A 25,130-nucleotide genomic window follows, 5' to 3' on the forward strand; every position below is an offset into this window, starting at 1 on the left:
AACATGGCAGCTCTGCCAGGCACCAACATGGCAACCACAGCCTCACCTCACCCGGAAGCGTGAAAGAACTCCCATAAAAAACATACCCGCCATTCCGCCAACACTTAAGGTGGCTCTCGTTTCAGCTTCAAAGGGAGAGCAAAACCGGAAATGACTTTCCGTCCGGTGCGTCTCCCGGGATCTCTTTCCGGTTAGGCTTCGGGTGTCCGCATGAGAGTTGGATAATTCTTGGAACTAGGGCTGAGAGGTGGAAGGCAGTCGCCCTTGGTTCGGGACGTGTCTGGGCTGCGAGACCGAAATGTCGGACACGTGGAGCTCTATCCAGGCCCACAAAAAGCAGCTGGATTCTCTGCGGGAGAGGCTGCAGCGGAGGCGGAAGCAGGACTCGGGGCACTTGGGTGAGGCGCGGGACTGTTGGGGCCGAGCCTTAGCCGGGGAGGGCTGGAGGGAACCCTGGAGAAAAACACAGCTCCCGAGTTGGTGCCTTTCCCCAAACTGCCGTTTCTTTAAGGCTTCATACATTGGTACTCTTCTCCCCCCACCTCAGTAGCACAGACGCTTCACCCTCCTGCAAGTAGTCGCGGCTTCTTCCCAGCCTGGGCCCTGGTTCCGCCGGTTCCGCTTTCCCCGACCGGAAGCCTCCGCCTCCCCGCGTCAGGTTGACTCCTCTTGAGTCCGTGAGAGCGTCTCACTTGCTAGGCCTTTCAGCCCCCGATCCCTCGAAACAGCAAGTCCCTTTTTTTAGTTACTCCCGTGGCGCTTTGTTCTTTTCTCGGTTATAGCAATTGCTTTTTAGTGGTCATGTCTTTTGAGATTCGGGGCGCTGTGAGAGCAAGTACGGAACCTTTATATCCACAGTGCCCAGCTCAATGGCCCTCGCAGAGTTAGCACTCGGTGTTGCTAAACGAGTAGAGGAACTGGCATTGTCTTAGACGTTTACACACTGAGCAGGAATCTGAAAACATTTGTTTTTAAACGTTTTCTCCCCTCCCGTTTTCTCCTGTGTCACAGTCTTAAAACTTGAAGGAACCTCAAAAGGTTAAGTGCTACTCATACCACATCCCCAGCACAAGCCCTGAATTATCTAAGGCAAATCAAAGATCTACAAGGATAATGAATCCGTACCGCTCTTGTGTGTAGCTTGTTGCACTGTATATCAGTATACTCGAGTCCGTCTGTAAATCTTGTGTTGAAATATATATTAGGTCCATGCACTTGTAGTCTGGCCCTTGGAACTAGAAGATGCTTTGGCAGGACTCTTATACCTTAATGAATGAACATCTATCGAGTGTCTACAGCGTACATGAGTCCAGTTAGACAAAAGACAGTGTCCCTGCCCTCAAGGAGTTTAAAATTTAGTTGGGGATAAAGGAAGAGTCAGAAATACAATATGACATATGTAAAATGCCAAATGAATCGATTCCACAATGAGTACAGTGAAGGTAGAAGTAACAAGAGTCGGTTTAGCCAGTGAAGGCATCAGGGAAGAGTTGGCACTTGGAATTTGGTCTCTATGGCTATGTAGGACTTAGACAATTAAAGGGAAGGTAAGAAGGCAGGGTAAGTAGGGGAAGAAGTGCAAGTCATATTATCATGGATTAATTAATAGAAATTCCACTTCACTTCTCCATGGTATTAACCACACTTTGGTATTAACCAAACATTGCGCCATATGCAAAGTTTTTTTCCTTCAGTCAGTTCTTTTCTCACAGAAAATAAAAATTTTCTTACCACATCTAGATTTTTATAGCATTACTGAAATCTGATACTTGTTTACTTCTGAGGTTAATGTTAAAAGACAAGGATATTGAGTAAACTAAAATGTATTCGTGTCATTAATGAATGCAGAATACTATGAACCAAGAATCATTGGGAGACCTTTGTTAGCTGGGCATTTTTAAAGTACAACTTTTTAAAAAAGTGTGGCAAAATACACATAACATAAAATTTACCATCTTAACCATTTTAAAATGTATAGTTGATAGTGTGATGTATATATATTCACACTATTGGGCAACCAATCTCTAGAAGTTTTTTGTCTTGCAAAACTGAAACTGTACCCATTAAACAATAATTCCCAATTCTCCCCTCCTCCCGGGCCCTGGCAACCACCGTTCTATTTTGTTTCTGTGAGTTTGACTACTCTAGATACCTCATGTAAATGGAATCATAAAGTATTTGTCTTTTTGTGACTGGCTGATTTCCCTTAGCATGTCCTCAAGGTTCCTCCATGTTGTAGCAAGTGTCAGAATTTCCTTCCTTTTTAAAGCTGAATAATATTCCATTGTATGTGTGTACCACATTTTGTTTATCCATTTATCCACTGGTGGATACTTGCTTCCACCTTTTTGGCTATTGTGAATAATGCTGCTGTGAATATGGCTGTGCAGATATCTCTTCAAGATGCTGTTTTCAGCTTTTTTGGATATATAACAGAAGTGGAGTTGCTGGATCATATGGTAATTCTATTTTCAGTTTTCTTAGGAACCACCGTACTGTTTTCCATAGAGTAAAGTACAGATTTTTGAAGTGAGGATTATCACTTCCAATAAATATTTACTTAATTTTAACTGAAACAAAATAAACTTGGCCAGGCTTAGCACATTAGTAAATATGTGAATTGCTCAATATATTTCATCAATGGGATTGAAGATGTGAATATAGATGTTGACATGTTTTAGGGATCAGCAAGTTAGTAGAGCAGCCATATTTTTATGTCTTCAAGCTAGTATTTTGTTTATCTTCAATGGAGCTCTTAACCAAAGAATGAACTCAAGTATTAAGTATTCCTTTGCTGAGCCCAACACATTAAATTTTTCATTAGATTAGAAGCAGAGTGTCAGCATAGTTACCAGCATAATGGAAGCACTCAGTAAATATACTGAATTAATAACTGAACAAATACTTTCTGAAGGAGTTGGAGCTCAAGGATTCCTAATGATTTTCTGCCAGTGACCCATTTTAAGAATGATAAAACGTTGGAGTCTTTCTCCCAAATTTGTAGTGACTTCATGGAATTCACAGAGTGGCTAAAGCCCATCTATAAATAACAGTTGCATTAATCAGCTGTTAGATTTTTTCCAAAATATTAAACGTGAGCTTCCTCCTCCCAATAACCTGAAAAAGGTATTTTTTTAAAAAGGTATTTTCAGTGTCCTGAATGTCATGAAAAGAATACTCCTAGGAGGTGTTACTAACACAAGGATTCATAACCAGAATCACAGGCTGTTTTTTAAAAGAACTGTATTAAAACAAGTGATCAGTCAGATAACCAAAGAGGAAAAAAAAAATGTCTGTATCCAGTTCCAGGGATTGAAAATGTATGTTTAAAGTGGTTCTTTTCATAGACTTCTTGCTTGCTTTAAGAAAAATTACACATGACTCAAAGAACATATAAATTTAGTTACCAGAGAAAGTGAAAACTCTGTAAGAAGAAGAAATGTTTATATTATATTCTTGGTAGTATCAGGTTAATTATAAAAAGTACATTTTCAACTTATTGACATTAACATTGGAGCAAAATCAGTGCTTTTCCTCAGTGAGATGATGTCTGTTAGGGTATTTGTGTGCCACGACAAAGATCCCGCGTGCCACAACGAAGACCCAACGCAGCCAAATAAATAAATAAATAGGATTATGTTTTTTTTTAAAAAAAGTTCTAGTCTGAGATCCAGCAGAACATAAAAGAATCATACATAAGCAAGGTAAAGAAAGTTCTGCAATTATTTAACATTTCTAGCTAGTATGGAATTGTGGAGTCTGTTTTCCATGTAGAGTATAACTTATTTTCCTAAAATGTAACTGTTCCCCCAAGGTGTTTGGTATACTTCAGCTCCATTTTCCTTAGACTTAGTTAAATTTTACTAAAGTTAGTTCCATTAGAGCGGAAATTTCTAAGTAACCAGAATATCTCTAAATGTAAACTAGTGGCCCACTTATATAGTATTTAACGGAATTCCAATACAGGTTCTGAATGTTTAATATTTCATCTGTATTTTAACTAAATAATCACAGATATTAGGCTCTCCCAAAGGTAATATTTTGTCCCGATTTGAGTTTCTTAACTCTTCTCAAGGTTATGTTGGCTACCCAGCTTGTGAAGTACTAGAGTAAGTGATAAAAATATAGTCAAGAAATATCATTGGTGACCAGGGCTTCAGCAGTTTTATAAAATTTTTGTGTTTCACTTTAAAGGTCGCATCATTCTAACCCCCAACGCTGTCTTTTTTTTTTTTTTTTTTTTTTTTTGGCGGTACGCGGGCCTCTCACTGTTGTGGCCTCTCCCGTTGTGGAGCACAGGCTCTGGACGCGCAGGCTCAGCCGCCGTGGCTCACGGGCCTAGCCTGGACCGGGGCACGAACCCGTGTCCCCTGCATCGGCAGGTGGACTCTCAACCACTGCACCACCAGGGAATCCCTCCTGTCATTTTTTATACCCTCTGATGTCCAGTGGCCTTAATTCATTCAAATTCAATTCTTCAAAAAGATTTGATCACAGTGTAGGTTGTTGAAAATATTCCTGGCTTACAGGTTGATTATATCAGCTGTCATTTTAGAGTGACTAAAGGGAGGTGGTATGGACATTTAAATCTACCAAGCTGCTAATTTATTTCCTTGAAGCACAGCAAGGAAAGGAATTAGGAAAAGACCTCTCACCCAACAGAGAAAAGGTAAGTGGTTCCCAGAAAATCCAGGATTATCTTGGCAAAGCAGTGAATGCTTGAGTGTGATTTAATAAGGGGTATCTAGTGCTAAATCTGGTCAGAGAATTTTCTTCATGAAATGAAAGAACTGTGTGTTGTGAATGCTGGAGAACTTGACTCCTGAGGAATGTATACATTGACAATGGTTGTCCTTTTTCATTTTCATTTCTCTTCACTCCTAGATCTTCGGAATCCAGAGGCAGCACTGTCTCCAACCTTCCGTAGTGACAGCCCAGTGCCTACTGCACCCACTTCTGGTGGCCCTAAGCCCAGCACGGCTTCAGCAGTTCCTGAACTAGCTACAGACCCTGAATTAGAGAAGAAGTTGCTACACCACCTCTCTGATCTGGCGCTAACTTTGCCCACTGATGCTGTGTCCATCCGTCTTGCCATCTCCACGGTAATGACCAGATAAGACAAGGTTGGGAACTACCACTGTTTTTCTTCAGTTCATGGTCAGTGTCTTAATGCTTTCCTCCCACCCTCCTTCCTTAGCCAGATGCCCCTGCCACTCAAGATGGGGTGGAAAGCCTCCTACAGAAGTTTGCAGCTCAGGAGTTGATTGAAGTAAAGCGAGGTCTCCTACAAGATGATGCACATCCCACTCTTGTGACCTACGCTGATCATTCCAAGCTGTCTGCCATGATGGGGGCTGTGGCAGAAAAAAAGGGCTCTGGGGAGGTAGCAGGGACTATCACAGGGCAGAAGCGGCGTGCAGAACAGGACTCGACCACAGTAGCTGCCTTTGCTAGCTCTTTGGCCTCTGGTTTGGCCTCTTCAGCATCAGAAGTAGCCAAGGAGCCAACCAAGAAATCAAGGAAACATGCTGCCTCAGATGTTGATCTGGAGATAGAGAGCCTTCTTAACCAACAATCTACTAAGGAACAACAGAGCAAGAAGGTAGGGGTAGATGGAAATGCTTTCACACATGTACTTTGAATTTTAGCTTTGGTTGAGAGGAATTTACCCCGAGGGCGAAGAGCAGTTCTTAGAATTCAGGGTTTAGAGCAGTGGTTCTCAACTGAGGATGATTTTACCCCCCTCGCAACCCCCAGAGGACATTTGGCAATGTCTGGAGACATGTTTGGTTTGTCACAGCACGGGAGCACTACAGGCATCTAGTGGGTAGAGGCCAGGGATGCTGCAAAGCATCCTACAGTCTTAGCAGGGCAACCTCCACACGACAAAGAGTTATTTGGCCCAGAATGTAAACAATGCACCAATGTTGGGAAACTCGGATTTAGAGAATCTTTTTCATTGTATCTGTTTGGAAGAATCATCAGATCTTGAGAAGAGGAATCCAAATATAGTAATAGAGGGGACGAATACTGGAAGATAGTCATATGGACCAATAATTATGGAAATTGATTGTACAATGTGGAATGGCATTGTAGTGGTTTCTGAGTCTATTCAATATTGGACCCACAATAGTTATCCATTTCCTACCGCTCCCCCACCCCCTGCTTATAGGATTGTTGCATAGGCTCTGAGCTAAACACTAAAGTGCTTAGCACTGTGCCTTGGTTCAGCACCTAATAAATGTAAGTGGTTTTGGTTGGAAGGAATGCTTTCCTGGGGAGGGGAGTTTAGCTTAATGCTTAGCAGTAGGAACCAGTCTTCTTATATTTTAATTTCATCCCAAATGCACATTTGTGAGGAAGGACTAAACCCATGACACATCTCTTCTCCTAGGGCTCCAATTTTCCCGTATTAACTTAGTCTATTGACCCCTCATAGGACATTGATGTCAAGTAGAATTTGCAGAGGTGGTTTAAGGGCTAATTTTATCTACAGACCCTTTTAAGACCAAGGTTTCTTCTGTCACAGGTTAGTCAGGAGATCCTAGAGCTACTGAATACTACAACAGCCAAGGAACAATCCATAGTTGAAAAGTTTCGCTCACGAGGTCGGGCTCAAGTGCAAGAGTTCTGTGACTATGGAACCAAGGAGGAGTGCATGAAAGCCAGTGATGCTGACCGGCCCTGTCGCAAGCTGCACTTCAGGTCTTTTGGGAGGGAGAGGGTTGGATGGGTCTCCTAGAAGCAGTCATTCTTTTTAAGCACATTTCTTCCGGTTATTGGGTTTCTGTCTTTAATCCTGTTATTAAGTGGTTTTAATATGATGTCTAAGACTTCCAGACTCTGAAGGTAAACTTTCAGAAGTAGTGTTCTATGGGAGGGAATACAGGCTGCACTCCCAAAACGATGTGAGATTTAAAGAAAAAAATGCCCCTCTGTTCTTGCAATAGCAAGACATCTCTGTCTCCGAGCCCCAGTGAAAGTTAAAGTTCTCTGGAAGAAGGATGATCTTAGGAGAAACAGGAACCTGGGCTGTTAGGTAGGTGCTTTATTCTGCTCTAACTAGCAAGCCCTTCCTTCCTGTCATAAGGAAGTTAACTCTTTGCTCAGAGAAGAATTAAAACTCTTCTGTGGGGTAAATTACAGATTTTAATGTCACCTGCCTTCCTTATTTGAAAACTTGTGGAGGCAGCTCTAATGATAGTGAAAGACTAGAAATTTTGCAACAATTTGGACCTCGAACTGCGGCATCTAACTGGAACACCATCTTGATTCCAATTCTCCCTTTTTATTTCCCCAGACGGATCATCAATAAACACACTGATGAGTCATTAGGTGACTGCTCTTTCCTTAACACATGTTTCCACATGGATACCTGCAAATATGTTCACTATGAAATTGATGCTTGCATGGATTCTGAAGCTCCTGGAAGCAAAGACCATACACCAAGCCAGGAGCTTGCCCTTACACAGAGCGTTGGAGGTGACTCCAATGCAGATCGACTCTTCCCACCTCAGGTACCTATCTGCTGAGAAAACTTACCTCAACTTAAGGACCTTTATCTTAGTAGGGTAGCCATACATGTAGGAAAGCAGGGCATAAATCACCAATCCGCCCTGCTGATTGGGAATGGAGTGGGATAGATACGCATCTAAGGGAATAGGAAAATCAAATGTAAAAAGAGGGACTGGGGCCATGAATCTAAGAGTAAAGGAAGGGAAGATGACCAAATACCACCTCATGCAGTGGATCTGTTGTGATATCCGCTACCTGGACGTCAGTATCTTGGGCAAGTTTGCAGTTGTGATGGCTGACCCACCCTGGGATATTCACATGGAGCTGCCCTATGGGACCCTGACAGATGATGAGATGCGCAGGCTCAACATACCAGTACTGCAGGATGATGGCTTTCTCTTCCTCTGGGTCACAGGCAGGTAATGCAGTTCAAAGATATGTAGGTATGGGCAGATATAGTATAGAGTGAGTACTGGGTGGGGATAAAATCCTGGGTTTTCCTAGCCCTGCTATTAAATATATAAGTGAGTCAGCCTTTTTTACCTACTGAGATCTAATGCCTGTTTATAACACAAATGACACATGAAGTCTATGAAACTCTACGTTTGTTACTTGTGAAAGGTAAGGTCATTGAGAATAGATACTAAGTTTTATTTTTTCATTCTTAGATCCATTCTGTTGCCCTAATGGTGTCTCGCATGTTCACTGAATGTCTACTGAAGACAACACATGTATCTTGAAGGGAGAAGAAATATGGGCATGGAAATAGCTGTTTAACCTTTATTTCTTTCTAGGGCCATGGAGTTGGGCAGAGAATGTCTGAACCTCTGGGGGTAAGTAACGATCATTGTGTTGCTTTCTTTTGAGGGAAATAAGTACATAATTACTGTAGTTGATATGTGTTCCTTTCTTTCAGCGTATTCTGTGATTCCTTGCCTCTGTAGAACAGATGGCACCACCCCTAAACCGTGAAAGCCTGATTAAAGCTCCAATTCTTTTTCTTATACCCCACAGTTACGAACGGGTAGATGAAATTATCTGGGTGAAGACAAATCAACTGCAACGCATCATTCGGACAGGCCGCACAGGTCATTGGTTGAACCATGGGAAGGAACACTGCTTGGTGAGCAGCAGTGGGGCCCAATTCAATAGGTGGAGCAAAAAATAGGAATTGTTTGATTGCTTATTGAGAAACAGTTCAAATGCTGGGGTTTCATAAGGTAATCTGTTCTCTGGTGAGCAGGTTGGTGTCAAAGGAAATCCCCAAGGCTTCAACCAGGGTCTGGATTGTGATGTGATCGTAGCTGAGGTATGTACTTTGCCCAGGCATCCAAAGATGCACATTTTAAAACTGCTATCAGTTACTCTAGTCAGGTATATTCTTATCCCAGGTTTTCTCATTGGGATCATAAACATAAATGGAAAGGGCTAGAATTTCAATCTTGGGTAACTTAAAAGTAGCTAGAGCTTTTATTTCCTAGGTTCGTTCCACTAGTCATAAACCGGATGAAATCTATGGCATGATTGAAAGACTGTCCCCTGGCACTCGCAAGATTGAGTTATTTGGACGACCACACAATGTGCAACCGAACTGGTAAGGTGACCAGAGAACATGCTAGCCCCCAAGGGCAAAACTGTGTATGGTCAAGGACAGAAGTTAGTAGAGCTTCACCTCACATTCCACTAGTCTATAAATGGGCTTCAGAGGATTCTTAAGCAACCAACAACATTCATTGGGAACCCAACAGGTTTTAAGATTTAAACCACTGCTCTTAAGGTCTCCACTGTTACAACCTAAAGATCTTTGTTATTCTATGGGATGTACTGAATCTGCCCCCTGGTGGTTACTGAGAATCTGTGTAATCTGTCAACAATTTTAATTTTTCATTCTGTTAGTAGAGCTTTAAAAGACGTGCTGCTAGCATTTCACTAATCCAAAGGATACTCACTGGCAGCAGCAACTTTGTGAAGTAGGCCTGGTTAAACATAAGTTATTAACCCTTAATTAGTACAGATCCAGCCTTTTCTAACACCAGAATCTGTGCCCAATTTCTAACCAGCCATACTACCATATACTATACTAATAGTAAGATCTTTTTAAAAGAATTGGCACGAATATTCAATGAGATGATAGGCAGTCTTAATAAAAAGTACGTATCTTTTAACAGTATTAAGCCTTTAAATTCCAGGATTTTTGGTTTGCCCCATCTTTCCCCATGCTTCAGGATCACCCTTGGAAACCAACTGGATGGGATCCACCTACTAGACCCAGATGTGGTTGCCCGGTTCAAGCAAAGGTATCCAGATGGTATCATCTCTAAACCTAAGAATCTATAGAAGTACTTCTAAACCTAAGCATCCGTAGCCATGGCTCTGCAGGCTGCACCTGAAGAGTAATATTTGTACAATAGTTATTTTCCTTATTTAAATAAAACTTTGTATTGTAGTTGGGATTTCGAGGTCAAGTTCTGGCTCTGCCACTTAACAGTGTGTGATCTTGTGTAACTCATCTCTCAGTATGATTACTTATATGTAGACTGGGAATATTACCTACCTCATGGGGTTGCTATAAGGGTTCAAACTAAATGAATGCTTGAAAAACATTAAAATATTGATTATACTGTATAGGATCAAAGTGATTAGCAATTAGTGCTAGTAAACATGGTAATCAAAAAGGGGGTTCTCTGGGACAACATTTCTTAAGGTAAGATTTGAGTTTCATTTAAGATTATCATCACTAGGGCTATCATGCTCGAAATGTTGCTTATTCTGTTACAACTATGTGGCTTTGCTAGTCTATTATTCGTTTATTTCCAAGAAAAGTGAAATAAGCACATCTTACATTAAATTTAAATAAGTGCCTAGAGTATGCAGAGAATTAGCCTATATATTATATAAGTGAAAACACCTCTGGCCGATCTTTCAAAAGATACTTCATCAAACACAAGTGAACACAACTTCTTTAAACTTTGGTGAAACCTCTTATATTAAGGATGTAAAGTTCTGCTCTTTGCACTCATAAACTGTGATAACTGAGATAAGAGCGTTGACTACAGAAATATTGCAGAGAAATAAATAAAAGACGCTCCTAGGTGATGTTATTTTCTCTACAGCCCAGTGTGCTTACTATGTTGAAAACCTTTGTTCTCAAAGTAATTAATGTGCAGATGTGATAGTAATAGTTCCCTGTTTAAGAGGTAACCTTTAATGCAGCCTTTTTTTAGCCCCTTTAAAATGGATGCACACAGTGATGTTTTCTCCTAGGCTCAAAGCTGAGTATTATCCTATCATTTTAATAGTATTTTAGGCAAGTCCTATGACAATTATACCAACAAGTTTTCCTCAAACAATTCCCCACCCCTAGCCACCACCCCTATGTTCTGCTTGTTCATATGCCCTTCACCCTTTCCCCTGTTATCATCACTGATATCTCTGCTTGTACGTGAAAGTAAAAAGCAATTCCAGCAAACTCAATGGCCCTGCTCCATAGCCTGGCCCCTGTAGAAGAGAGACAAAAGGGGAGTAACGTGAAGGACATAAAGGACCATCATGGGTTGAGATCAGGCACTACCAGAAGCCCAGCTTGTCTTTTTAAAAACAGGCTCGGTGGACATGTTCCCAGCAGGTAAGTCTTCACTGGCTTGGAGAACAGGACTACTTCACAAACACTACTGTGTTTGAGTTTCTAGAGGCTACCCAGGCCAAGAAGACATCCCTAAGAAAGAAAAAGATACACACAAACTCAGAATTACAGCCTAGATATATTCTTTTTAAAACTTTGTCTTAAACAAATAGGTTGACATATATCACCCAATAGGAATATAAAGGCAGTGGGCCTAAGAGTCAGAAGTATAGGCAATCCTAATTTACTTTGGAGGATTTGAGATAGGAAATACCAATGCCTTGTTTCATGGATGTAGGTCAATCTCAGGAAGACTGGGGAAATGGGGAAAATCTTCAGAACTTCTTCCCTTTCCCCCTATACTTAGCACCTTATTGTGCTACTTACCGCCTATCCATTCCTTCTCAAATTCTAATTCCCTAAGAGGTCTGATTTGCACTAAGGAGATAAGCTAAACTAAGATTCAGTCACCACCAGCTTGATGTGTCATATTTTTAAAGAGCACACACAGAGGTAACTGAAAAGTGTGAACTGCTCATTATGTCATCTTTATCTACATGGCAAATGTAAGCTTTTTTTAAGCAGGGGAACTTCTCTAGCAGCTACTACAATCAGATGTATATAGCAACCTACTCTACCAAAGGTAAGGTGGTACTGATTATATGCTCAGGGTTACTGTGTTTTCCAACACAGTTTATTTAGTCATACTTGAATTATAAGAAGGGGAACTGTAAGCTCACCTGCAGTGCTTCACCACGCACTCATTGCTGCAGTACTCATTGTCCCAGTCCTTACTCACAACGGGAGGGTTCTCACAGCCGGACCTCACACATCGAGGCTGGGGTGAGAGCGTCATAGGAGACCCACTCACCAATTCAACATCCATTTGAGAAGGAGACTCAACCTGTGAGAGGGAGAGAGCACCAAAGATGGATTGGATTGCTACTTACCTAGCTAGCCAGCTAGTCAAATTAACTCTAGGATCCAATAGAGCAACAGATGTTACAGTCCCTCACAGATGGGGGTACACTTCCAAAAGAAGGTGAGTTCTTGGTCTTCTCTATATCCAGCTTTAGAATTTTGCCATGCAGATTGACATGAAGATGCTTCCTATAAGGGGAATGCTGCCATACTGCTAGTGTTTAATCTTAATTTTACCCATCACTGACTTTATTCTACAGTTGAATAATATTCCTCTGAAAATATCAAATCAATAGAATGTTAATAGAGGTTGGGTCACCTCAACTAAGATCAGAGACTAAGAAGATAAAACGTGGTGCCATTAGCAAAAAGGAAAAAAACTTAGAGATTAATAGTTTCCTGGTTTTGAAGGGGTGGGGTGGGTGGTATTTTTCTTTAAAATGACTGCTTCATTCATTGTGGGACTATAGTCACAAACAGACCCATATTTCAAAATGACTACTGGTCAGGTACAAATTAAAACTAGGGTAAATTGGCATCTGTTTGTTTCTGAAAAGACTCAATGATACTAACCAGTTGAATTTTTCTACCTGTATTCCCTACCCATCCCCTTACTTAAAAACATCAAGCCAAGCAGTCAAGGTTTGGGAGAAATGGAAGGATTTATCTCCAAAGCTTTGGATCCTTGGGTAAGACACCTGAAAAATAACTCTATGCTTAGGATATATCTTTAGTTGACTACCGTATTACTTCTGCTTAGTTAAGGAGTAGTCTAGGATAGGAGGCCCTCTTAATGTTTCTCACCAAGAACACTACGGAGTATCTTGCAGGGAACTGACAGGATATTTCATACGCCTAGTTGTGCCAGGCATTAAATGCTAGTAGCAACCCCTGCTTTTATTAGATCAACCAAAAATGCTTACACATTTTCACTGGTCTAGAGGAAATACTTGAAAACAGAGGCTCACCTCAGGAACTACATCTGTGATCATCTCACAGATTGTCTCAGGAGAGGTTTCCTCCACTGTGTGGGTCTCAGGGCTGCTGTTCACAGGCCGCTCCGGACTCCTTTCTACAGGTGGTGGAACCAAGGTAGTCTGCATTTTTAGAGTGGGTGGAGGCACAAGCTTGACCTGCAGTGGCGGCGGCTGCTGCTGCAGATTGATTCGAAATTTCTGAGGTGGGGGCTGCTGCATGGCCTGCAGCGGGGGAGGCTGCTGCAGAATGGCGACTTGCTGCTGAGCCGGGGGCTGAGGCATTTGCTGCAACGGAGGGGGTTGTAGTCGGGGCGGAGGCAGTTGCATGGAAGCTGCTGCTGCAGCTGCTGCCTGCAGCACTGACCTAGTGACGATCTGGGCTTGCTGACTAGGCTGGATAGTAGCTGTACTGGTTTGGCCTAGTTGGATCCCCCGGGAGGTCACCACTGTGGCTGGGATAACGGTAACCATCCCTCCTTGAGACATAGTAATAGAAGAGGGCAACATCTGTTTGGTAATAATCAACTTGGTAATATTGGGCTGACCCCCAGCCCCAGAAGATGCCTGGTTTGCTACATAGGATGAAAGAGTGGAGTTAACAACAATGGAAGGAGACAGGGCAGGGGGCTCTGTTGAGGCTGCTGCTGGAGAGGCTGGCTCAGCAGTAGTCACAGGAGGTGGAGAAGGAGTCTGTGATGGGGGCGCTGGATCCAATTCCACTGTTTCCACAGTAGCCTAAAAGAAGACCAAAAAAAAAAAAAATCAGGAGATTTATTCTCTTCCCCAGGACATCTTCACTCTAATCACCTCCCAAGAAAAGGTACATCACAGATTGGGGAGGCGGCGGGTACGAAGAGAAAGAAAGAAAAAAGAGCAGCCATGTGTCTGCCTGGCTAAAGTAAACAATGAAAATAAACTCAGAATGTTTGGCAAGGTTTACGATGGAAACAAATGGGAAACCTGTTACATATTTTTGAGCTTTTAATAACTATATACTATTAATAGGTTCCACAGGTTTTTGGTGGTATTTACTTCTTACAATTGCTAATATGCAGCTTTAAAAATGTTTTTATTGGTTTAAATATCCACCTACCCCAATCTTCTTACCTGACACTCTTGATTGTCTTTATAAGCAGCCAGAGCCTTCAGATACTCTTTCTTGGCAGCTTCAGTTTTCCTCTTATATACCTGCATGAAAGACAGACTGTTTAGAAAGTCCACAAACTCCTAGTAAAGACTGATAATCCTACATCATTCATCAATGAAAGACAATTCATCTCAGTCTAAATATTGACAACTCCCGAAAGCTAGTAATCAAGACAGCCACCATGGCAGACTTTCCAGTGACCATGCATCTGAAAGCCAGCCAATCAACAGTAGGCTTGCAGAATAGCTACACTTCTAAAGCCAACAGCAACCCTTGCTCACACCTGTGTAACCAGAACAAATCCTGACCCCCAATAAGATGAGTAGTCTGCTTAGTCTGGGATTGTGTCTAACCAGTATACTTTCCCTTAAGGAAATGTGCTAAACTGTTTGCAATGATAGCCACAAGAATTCTTCCTGTGCCGCATACCTAGTCTTCCATCAACAGCTGAAACTTATTTCCCATTCCTTTGAATTTGGGCTAGCTCTGTGAGTTGCTTTAACCATTAGAATGTGGCTGAATTGACAAAAAGAGAACTTGTGGACATCTGTTTTTGTTCTCTTGGAATACTGCTCTAACTCTGCCATAGTGTTAAGAAGCCAGTCTAGCCTATTTGGAGGATGAGAGACCATGTGAAAGAGAACCAAGGCATTTCAGCCAACAGGTAGCACCAACTGCCAGGCACGGGAGCAAGGTCATCTTGATAAGCCATACCAGCTGTTGTTTGGGTACGACTGTAGGAATGAGCCCAGGTAAGAACACCAGGAAAAACACCCAACCAATTTACAGAATCATAAGAAATAATAAATTGGGGACTTCCCTGGTGGTCCAGTGGTTAAGAAATAAGACGACCTGGGGAGTGTAGGGTAATGATAATTATAGCCATCTTCAATTTCAACTGTATCTTATATTCATGTAGTATCACAATTTTCATTTGTTTAATCCAGGTTAAATTTAGGGAGGTTAACTATAGTTCTCAAGTTTATATGAGGCCAATGAAAAAATTCAAACTTTGCTGTGGATTTTAGAGTTAGCTACAGCATGCAATTCACCAAAGAATAGCCTAATTTTACAGATAGAAAAAAAAGGCATAGAAAGTTAGATTCAGTGTTTTTTATAATAATTTTTTTTAAATTAGTTTTTATTTATTTTTTAAATATTTAAATATTTATTTGGCTGCACCAGGTCTTAGTTGTGGCATGTGGGATCTAGTTCCCTGACCAGGGATTGAACCCGGGCCCCCGGCATTGGGAGCATGGAGTCTTGGCCACTGGACCACCAGGGAACTCCCTATAGTATTTAGATGGGTATTTGGGATTCAGTGTATGGCTGCAACTTTTAAGATGAAGGATGATCTTGAATGCCATTAACAAAGAGCTGATATGAAATAAGAACACATAAGGAAGTTAAAACTTGAACATTCACTAACCACTAGTTCCTTGTTATTTGCTCACCTGTTTTTGCTCCTCTCCAAGACTGTCCCACATGGAAGCCACAATTTTTGAAACCTCCCCAAAAGTGGCATTGGGATTCTGTCCCTTGATGGCAGCCTGTGTGTCACGAAAGAATAAAGCATATGCTGAAACTGGTTTTTGAGGTTCATTAGGATCCTTCTTTTTTCTCTTCTTTGGGGCCTTCTGCTTTTTCCCTGCTTCCACCACAACTGTCTTCTGGTTGGGAAGTTGCTGTGAGGGGGAAAGAGAGAGAATTACAAGAAGAAGAGAAGTATCATGTCGGGAGAACTGAAAGAAAAGGACTTTTATATGGGGTAAACTAGTCACATGAATGGAATTCTCAGAAATGCTAAAAGTAGAGGCAATAGGATTAAGACAGTAAAGTACGTGAGGACCAATAAGAATGGAGATTGGAAGGAGCATTATAAACTATAACTAGAGAGGCAGGACCCCATACCCAGAAAAGAGCAGAGGAGACAGCAGGGCAGGAGTAAAGAATACTTAGTAGGAGCTGTAGGTCAAGAGTTTTATCCCAGAATAATATGGCAGATTTGATTTTGGCAGGGAATGCCTCACCCTCCGGAATTCCTCAACACCATCCTCATGAAGTGAACTAGTAGGTGAAGGTGTGGTTGAAAGACGATCCTCAGGTGACTGGGCAGGTGGCAGGATGGTGCCACCCCCTAAGCTCAAACCAAGTTGAGAACTCAGTTCTGACTGATCAATGGTGGTCAACTGGCTATGCCCCATCAAGCCAGATGTCATGTCTGTCATTGGTACATCAATTGTAACAGGTGGATTGGCGCTATACTGAGTTCCTATAGAATGATCCAAGTCCTGAGAGAAGCAGAAGGACTAATTAAACACTAAATATAAAAAGCACTACCCTTCCCTTCCCCGCACCGGAATTCAGGACAATTTATAAACCCTCTGCTTACCCAGAAAGTATCATCATTTAAACAAAGATCAAATAATTTGTCTACATATAAAACATATTAAGCTTTTTAATAAAGTACAGAAATTACAAATTGAGTACTAAGTCACTTCTTTGTACTCAAAGGCCTATTCCAAAATAACTAAAAATAACCAAAGAAGTCATAATTTTGGACAAGTTAATTTAAAGAGCAAGTAAGTTATTCAGTAATCTAGAGAGAGTGATGACACACAGGGGAATGAAAAACTTTCTCCCTGTACCCTCCTAAATAACGGCTCTTAAAGCTGCAATACACAGGCAAATCAGAGTGCATAAGGGCAATGTTAGAGATGTTTGGCATCAAGTACAGTGGGTGAAGATGTGCTACTAATGAGATGTGCTAGAAGCCCAAATACACTGATTTATAACACATACTAATCCACAATTAATACTTTTGGTTCAGACAGTTTTTTGAATACATCCCTCAGCATGCCAGCAATCACACTCACACTTGAATCCTAGGATATGAAAGCCATAGTAGTAGGGAAAAAACTTTTCTTTCAAAAATCCCAATAAATCATTTTCATTTCAGGGTTAACACTGGACATCTTACAATTTTAAACCAGTTTTCAAGTAAAATTGATTCAGATGATACATCTCACTTATTCAGGGGAAACGAGGTCTTTGTTGGTGAGCCTTTAGCCAGAAGAATGGAAAATAAATACTACCCAAGTGTAGCAGGGAATAGAGTTACTTATGTCTCCCCTAACACCATGCCCATGAGCTTGGGTAAGCCTGATAATGTCTTGCCCCTTACCATGGTCAAGCCCCCACTCAGGAGCCCCCCGCCCTGCTCCATCAAGCCATGGGTCATGCCCACAGGCATGTCCAATGTCTGGACCCCATACTGGGCTGAAAAGCTGCCATCCTGAGAGGAGGAAGGGTCTGCCAGGTCATCAAAGTGGCCAACCACATCTGAGACAGCCAGTGAGGGATCAGAATCCAAGGAGATAGGGGGGATTTCAAATTCTTCGTCACCCAGGCTTGGTGTATGGAACGTCTGTAGGGAGGAAAAAAAGGGAAAAAGACTTAGTGGGAAGAGGAGGAACTGCATACTACTAAGTGAAGAACATGGCTGAGTACTGGAGATTCTCAGTGTACCTCTTTTTGGCCTGGATCCCATTTCTGTTATCAATTTCCTAGGACCTATTTAATTTTACAAATAAATCTTCCTCATATCCTTGGCCATATGTCACATACAAGGCTGCCAACATCAATCACAATTTTCAGTTCTTTTCTCTCTTTTCTACCTTTACCATCTTGGTTGTCCTAAACTATTTTGCCTATTGGTCTAATGAATGATTCTTTCAGCACCATTAGTAGGGACCCAACCTTTATAACCTGTTTAGCTATGATGCTTAAAATCTCTCTATTCTAATAGACAGCAGTTATTTCATACTTACTACACCTGAACTGTTAGACCACAGAAATTCATTGTCAACTAGACAATTATACTTTGACTGTTGTTTTAGGTTCCTTTGAAGCAGATCCTAAAAGGATCATGGGAACTTTATGCCCCTCTAAAATATATGCACTTAAGAGTTTCCTACCACTTCTCCATTTTAGAAATCACGATACTAACAACAAATAAGATTTCCATGTGTACAAGATTTTTGGAAAACCCAACAATGCTAAGATAAGGATAAGAGTGAGGAGAAAAACCTTCATTAAGAGATATAGCCAGAGGGCAAACTGGTTCTCTAACAGTTCCTGAACACATTCCTGTCTTGCTCTGAACAAGACTTTCTGCAAGAAAGGAAGAAAAAAATTATTCCAGGTGAAGACCCAAATCCTTCCTCTGAGTCCAACTACAATAATAATATACTATTTCTATTCTGAATGACGCCACAATTCACGGAGCTACAGACCAATGTCTGACCTAAGATACATTAAATGTTATGGTTCCTTTTGACACTAAAAAACTAAAATGGCAGCATCTGCAGCAACAGAGCCTTAATAATGGCAAGAGACTTTGGTGTCACAGAGATCTGGGTTCAAGTCCCTTCTCTGCCATTTACTATATGACCTTGAATGGATTTTCCTCATCTATAAAATGGGACTTGTAATGGTAATCTCCTTATATGGTTATTATGAGGATTTATGGGATTTAGTATACAAAACTTTATCACATGGCCTGATATATATAACTGCTTAATGATAATATTAATATCCTAATTATTTAACTTAACACCTGCCCCAACCAATTACCACAGATTGCTGGAATTTTAGAAACTTTAAATTCTATCAACCTTGTCACATGGCACAGTAAATACCAACTGATTCAGATCAAATTAAATAGGTACTCACAGTTTCGGGGGTTTTTTCATGATTAAGTAAAGCATTCTTTAGGAATTCCTCAAGACTTTTCCAAACCCAGAAAGGGTCTCACTAATATCAGCATTTTTAAATTTTGCTAGAAAGAATATTTCCAGCTAGTAAAACCAGGGAGAAAGAGCATGCCTGTGAAATGCTTGATTTCTCTGAAATCACATCACACTGAGAGAAGTTTCCTAAACGACAAAAAAGATATGTATATAGCCTCATTTCTATATTTTCCTCCTCCAAGAGCCTTACTATTTTACTTAGCATGGTAAAAATTTGTGATATAACATGAGAGGAGCATACATAAAGAGCATGGGAGCAGACAATTCTTTAGGAAAAACTAAAACTCTCCCCAAGAACTGAACTTTTCTCAGTACACAACTCATTTTTGTTATTGTGTGGAAGTTGTTAACTTCAGGTCCATGATTTTTTTCTGAGATTTCAGTTTAAGTTCATGTGCTCATTTTTCAGGAAGAAGAGTACAAAGATTTTTACCAAATTCTCATGCAAACAAACAAAAGTTACAGGGGCAAGAAAAAGGACCTGGGGAAACATTTACTGTACTAGATTTATAGTTGTATAATAGTGGTGTACAATTTTTTAAGAGGATACAGCAAAAGTAAAGCAAAAAATGACTATCCTATTCTGCTTACCACAATAAAAAAGCAACTCTGCCAAGATATGAAAATGATACTATTAATGAGAACTGAAAAAGAATAAAAACTCATATCCAAAACAGGAGACCAGTGTTCTGCAAAGGACCAGCCCTCATAAACTATCTGGAGCGCTCTCATGGAGTACACTAAAAAACCAGACATGTAGAGATTCCATAGTAACCAATTAACAAGACATTCTTTCTATGTACCACCCCCTGGAATGTGCAAACAGCTTTGTTATTCAGTATCTGTGGCTTTAACGGTGTTTTTTTTTATTTTGTTTTATTTGTTTCTTCCTTTAAAAAAGAAGAGTAAAATAATGGTAATGATCAAGAATACAGAAAGGTAAACCACACACATACTAGAATAGAGATCCACTCTAAATCTTTTACTACCACAAGTTATCTGTAAGATTATAGGTAAATCCAATATCTAAAGTTATTTTATTTTAGTGGATTCACCACATAACTAAATCATACTCTAGACTGTCAAACATAAAATAAAGATAAAACTGTAGCAAATATTAAAGTAAAAATAAATGATTTGGACACAGAAGGTGGAAATAGGAACATGATACCACTACCTTCTCAACTCAGCTTTTGTTTCCTTCTCTGTTAAATTCCTGGGCCTTTATGAGGAAGAAAGCAGTTTGGGAATTACACTTTATAAGCAAGGATGCTTAGCACTGAGAGAACCAAAATATAAAAAAATACCATTTCCCTATCTTTTCACATTCCTCTATATCAAAGCACACAATCCAGTATTTCTTTAAGTACTTTCTTGTGTAGATTATTCATTTTAAGGAAATTTATTTTAATCAAACACCTATTTATTCAACATTACCCCGGTACTACAGATTATTAAAATAGTTTAATTGTTTTTAAAAACTAATACAGTAGTGAAAATTTTAACTATTCAGCCTGAAATCATTAACTGGTTCTAATGATTACTTTTCCTAACTAAGGATAGTTATCTTTATAACTTATTTCCCCAGAGTGCTCAAAGCACAATATCATTATTTAAGTGCCAGCCTAAACAAGAGAAACAGAAAGATTAAACTCCCTTCAGATTATACAGCTTTCCTATCTCAAGCAATGCTGTAATAAATGCTAAGCCTTCCTCTCTGGACATGTACTTTTAAAAAATTATTATTATTTCTTATTTTACTGAGGCATAACTTATGTAAAGCACATAAATTTTAAGTGTATGGCCCAATGAATTTTTACATACGTAAAAATTAACCCAATTAACTACCACCCAGATAAAGATACAGAACATTTCCATCACTCTAAAAGATTTTCTCATGCTCCTTCCTAGTCAATACTCCCTCCCTTCCACAACAGGTAGCAGTATTCTGATCTCCATCAGCATAGTTTAGTGTTGTCTATTCTTGATCTTCATTAAAAAATGAACTCATGGGGACTTCCTTGGCAGTACAGTGGTTAAGAGTCCATGCTTCCACTGCAGGAGGCACAGGTTTGATCCCTGCTCAGGGAACTAAGATCCCGCATGCTGTCAGGTGCACCGTCCGCCACCCCCCGCCAAAAAAAAAAGAACTATTATAGTGTCTACCCTTTTTTGTCTGGCTTCTTTTACTCAGTAATATATTTTTGAGATCACCCAGGTTGCATTTATTAGTAGTTCATGCTTTTTTATTGCTGTGTTGCATTCCTTTTAACAAATTAGTTTATAGACATCTGGTTTTGTTTCCACTGTTTAGCTATATAAATAAAGTTGCTGTGAACATGTTTCGGTTAGTATATGCACTCATTTCTCTTACGTATATATCAAGGAGTGGAATTACCAGGTTACAGGGTAGGTATATGTTTATCTTTAGTAGATACTGCTAGTTTTCCAAAGAAGCTGAATCAATTTACACTCTCACCAGCAATGATTAAGAGTTATCTATATCCTTGCCAACTCCTGGAATTGTCTTTTAAATTTTCAACATTCTGATGGGTGTGAAATGGTATCTCATTGTGATTTTAATTGGCATTTCCCTAAGGAGTGACGATGACAATGACACTTTTTCATATGCCTAATGACAATTTGGATATCCTTTCTTGTGAGGTGCAAGTTTATTTATTTTATTTTTTTAAATTTATTTATTGTTGGCCACGTTGGGTTTTCGTTGCAGTGCGTGGGATTCTCATTGCGGTGGCTTCTCTTGTTGCAGAGCACGGGCACTAGGCGCATGGGCTTTAGTAGTTGTGGCACGTGGGTTTCAATAGTTGTGGCTTGCGTGCTTTAGAGCACAGGCTTGGTAGTTGTGGCACAGGGGCTTAGTTGCTCCATGGCATGTGGGATCTTCCCAGACCAGGGTTCGAACCCGTGTCCCCTGCATTGGCAGGCAGATTCTCAACCACTGCGCCACCAGGGAAGCCCTGAGGTGCGAGTTTAAATATTTTGCCCATGTTAAAATGGGATTCTTTATTTTATTCTACAGAAGTATTTGAATATATTCTGAATATGAGCCAGATACATGTATTAAAATATCTTCTCCCAGTCTGTGAATTTCGGGAATTCCCTGGTAGTCCAGTGGTTGGCACTCGGTGCTCTCACTGCCAGGGCCAGGTTTGATCCCTGGTCAGGGAACTAAGATCCCACAAGCCGCATGGTGCAACCAAAAAAAAAAAAAAAGGTTCTTAATTTCAATGAAGTCCAATTTTTCAACTTTTTTATGGTTATTACTTTTGTGGACATTTCTTTTTCTTGCAAGAAAACTCTAAAACTTACTCTTCTAAAAGAAAAAAAATGTTTTAATTACATTTATCTAGTTCTAAGATATATTTGGGGTGGCTCACAGTAAGACCAGAAAAAACAAAAACCACAAACCAATTGAAATAAAGGAAAAACAAATTAAAAAACTGAAACAACAACAACAAAACCAAACAAACAAGGGGGGAAAGAAAGGTGAAGAAGTTGTAATGACAAGGAGAAATGTTAACACTGACAGGGCTCTAGGCTAAAGGAATCCACTGAAATTTAGTTACGAGCTTCTTGGCAAAATAGTTTTTTAAAACATTTCTTAAAGTCATAAAAGCAAAAACAAAGGATAGACTCAAACCCGGAAAGTTTCTTGATGAGCCCAGTGTGAAATTTACAACACTCTAAATAAAGAAATTTAAGGACTTCCCTGGTGGCACAGTGGTTAAGAATCTGCCTGCCAATGCAGGGGACACGGGTTTGAGCCCTGGTCCGGAAGATCCCACATGCCGCATAGTAACTAAGCCCATGAGCCACAACTACTGAGCCTGTGTTCTAGAGCCTGCACGCCTAGAGCCCGTGCTCCGCAACAAGAGAAGCCCAGCACTGCAACAAAGAGTAGCCCCGCTCGCTGCAACTAGAGAAAGCTCTCGCGCAGCAATGAAGACACAACGCAGCCATAAATAAATAAATATAAAAAAAGAAATTTAAATGTGGAGACCTGATTCAGAAGAAATTGGCAATGATGCGTTTTCATGTGGATGAGCCCAATGTGAAATTTACAGCACTCCAAACAGTGAAATTAAACCATGGAGATATCACTCAGAAGAAACTAGCAAAGAGACAGCAAAGCATCAAACAGATTTTTGTTTTATATTGTTTCTAAATTTGCTGCTTACCTGATTCACACTTTCCCGGGCTTAGAAGAATAATAATGAATAGTAATCAGGATAAAGCAGTTTAAAAATAGCAAATGCTCCTTGCTAATCTAATTCTCATCCACGAAAACATTAACTTTTGTTATAAGTTCATTCAACAGCAATTGATAATTCTAGATACAAAACACTGATGAAAATGGTTTACACAACGTTTTTTAAAAAAAACTAAAATCCTCAAAAGATAGTACAAAGTTCAAGACTTCAGTTTCTCAAAGACCGAAAAATTTATTTCTCTGTTGCATCTTACTCTTTTGCCTTGCCTAAGCAAATGATACACTTACGACAATATTTCAACTAAAACTCTTCCACGAATACTAAACGACCTCACCATGATCGTTACTTCTACTTCACATCATCATAAAAAACTATTATTACAGCCATCTGACAGCTGGGGAAACTTGTGACATACAAGGGTGAAGTAACCTGCCCAAACTCTGAGTCACTGACAAACAGAAATGCATGGTCTAGGGACTTCCCTGGTGGCGTAGTGGTTGAGAATCTGCCTGCCAATGCAGGGGACACGGGTTCGAGCCCTGGTCCGGGAAGATCCTACATGCCGTGGAGCAACTAAGCCCGTGCACCACAACTACTGAGCCCGTGCGCCACAACTACTGAGCCTGCACTCTAGAGCCCGTGCGCCACAACTACTGAAGCCCGTACACCCTAGAGCCCGTACTCCACAGCAAGAAAGGCCACCGCAATGAGAAGTCCGCGGACCGCAAAGATGAGTAGCCCCGCTCGCCGCAACTAGAGAAAGCCTGTACTTAGGAACGAAGACCCAACGCAGCCAAAAATAAGTAAAATAAATAAATTTATTCAAAAAAAAGAAATGCATGGTCTACTCAACTCCCTTCATGTTTTCTGGCAACTATTTCCTTTCATCCTGTCACTAGCAAAACAAGCTAACACCATGTAAGTAAACATAACTATTAACTTTTCCAAAAATCACTGGGTAGGAAATTTAAATGAAACAAAGACCCGTTCAACAAAGTATGTTTTAAAAATGAACACATTCCACAGTTAACCTCTGGTAGGTAAATTCCTTCCCTGTCTCAAATTTCTTTGGCTTAAACAATTTCTCCCCGCTGCGATCTCCCAAGATTATTGTAGTTATTTCTCCTCCACGAAAGGAGACAATTCCACTCTGTATTCCAATCCAGATCAGTCTGAAATAGGTTCGGTCTTTTCCAACGTCCTGCTTTTCTGATGACAGCAGCTTCCCGGGCCATCCCCATGGTCCTCATAGCCTGTGGAGGCAGCTGCCACTTTTCTCCAAACATCAATCGCGGACCCCGTTCCCAACACCCGGCCCCTGGCGTCCGCGCTCTCCTCCCCACCACCCGGCCCCGCCGCTGCCTCACGCCCTCCCCCCCGCAGCGTCGGCAGCTCGTGCTCACCTCGGCCCCTGACAGGAAGGGGTGCGAGGGCCCTGTGATCGTCAGGTAATTGTCATTTCCTCCGGGAAACTGGAAACCAAAAGAAAGCCGCGGGGATAAGTTAGGGGAAGCAGGGAGTTGGCTCGGAGCGACAGATTCTGACCCCGACATTATGACATCACTCCCCAAACCCTGCTCTCTCTCCCCTCCCGTCAGCAGCCTCTCCGCCCGGCTTCCCGCCTCTACTTCAACCCCGTTAGCCAGGCTCTCTCGCCAGCCTTCTAACTCTGAAGAACCTACCTCCATCTTCACACAACGCCTACCACGGTCTCAGTGCCCTCATCGCTCCCACCGCCCCACTGGACACGGAACTGCCGTCATTTCCGCAACGACGTGCGTCGCTCTCCGCTGATTGGAAGGAGCGCCGTGGGGCTGTTGCGAGTCTGCCCGGGAAGGCCGAGAGCACTGAAAGGCTAGCTATCTCCCCCTGGAGCTTGGTGGGATAATGGCAGGTAGGAGTGTT

At 41.1% G+C, this 25,130-nt stretch overlaps 2 protein-coding genes across 3 annotated transcripts; one reads left to right on the forward strand and one right to left on the reverse strand.

Annotated features, from left to right (window-relative positions):
* Positions 1–179: 179 nt before the first annotated feature.
* METTL3 (methyltransferase 3, N6-adenosine-methyltransferase complex catalytic subunit) lies at positions 180–9,880 on the forward strand. Its single transcript, XM_079912401.1, has 11 exons — positions 180–398; positions 4,885–5,102; positions 5,198–5,602; positions 6,530–6,705; positions 7,301–7,517; positions 7,747–7,934; positions 8,310–8,348; positions 8,530–8,638; positions 8,759–8,824; positions 8,997–9,109; positions 9,741–9,880. The coding sequence occupies exons 1-11, from the start codon at positions 299–301 to the stop codon at positions 9,850–9,852; spliced, it is 1,743 nt and encodes a 580-aa protein (XP_079768527.1). The 5' UTR covers positions 180–298; the 3' UTR covers positions 9,853–9,880.
* TOX4 (TOX high mobility group box family member 4) lies at positions 9,656–25,041 on the reverse strand. Of its 2 annotated transcripts, XM_079912400.1 has the most exons (9): positions 24,908–25,041; positions 24,629–24,697; positions 17,367–17,609; positions 16,213–16,473; positions 15,637–15,867; positions 14,143–14,223; positions 13,027–13,770; positions 11,878–12,041; positions 9,656–11,230 (listed from the first exon to the last, which is right to left on the reverse strand). In XM_079912400.1, the coding sequence occupies exons 1-9, from the start codon at positions 24,911–24,913 to the stop codon at positions 11,170–11,172; spliced, it is 1,860 nt and encodes a 619-aa protein (XP_079768526.1). In that variant the 5' UTR covers positions 24,914–25,041; the 3' UTR covers positions 9,656–11,169. The 2 variants fall into 2 exon arrangements, with proteins under 2 accessions (XP_079768526.1, XP_079768525.1); XM_079912399.1 differs by lacking the exons at positions 24,629–24,697; positions 24,908–25,041 and having other exon boundaries at positions 17,367–21,910.
* Between the last annotated feature and the right edge of the window lie 89 nt (positions 25,042–25,130).

Source organism: Stenella coeruleoalba (genome assembly GCF_951394435.1).
Source record: "Stenella coeruleoalba genome assembly, chromosome: 2".
NCBI classification, from domain to species: Eukaryota; Metazoa; Chordata; class Mammalia; order Artiodactyla; family Delphinidae; genus Stenella; species Stenella coeruleoalba.

Bases quoted from the DNA above. Each gene is read 5' to 3' on its own strand.
- METTL3 (XM_079912401.1), top strand. From the start codon at position 299: ATGTCGGACACGTGGAGCTCTATCCAGGCCCACAAAAAGCAGCTGGAT. The intron at 7,935-8,309 runs GTAATGCAGTTC...ATTTCTTTCTAG, and splicing joins TTCCTCTGGGTCACAGGCAG to GGCCATGGAGTTGGGCAGAG. The intron at 9,110-9,740 runs GTAAGGTGACCA...CCCATGCTTCAG, and splicing joins CACAATGTGCAACCGAACTG to GATCACCCTTGGAAACCAAC.
- TOX4 (XM_079912399.1), bottom strand. From the start codon at position 17,732: ATGGGATCCAGGCCAAAAAGAGGTACACTGAGAATCTCCAGTACTCAG. The intron at 16,474-17,366 runs GTAAGGGGCAAG...TGCTTCTCTCAG, and splicing joins TGAGTGGGGGCTTGACCATG to GACTTGGATCATTCTATAGG. The intron at 12,042-13,026 runs GTGAGCCTCTGT...TCCCTCTCACAG, and splicing joins TCACAGATGTAGTTCCTGAG to GTTGAGTCTCCTTCTCAAAT.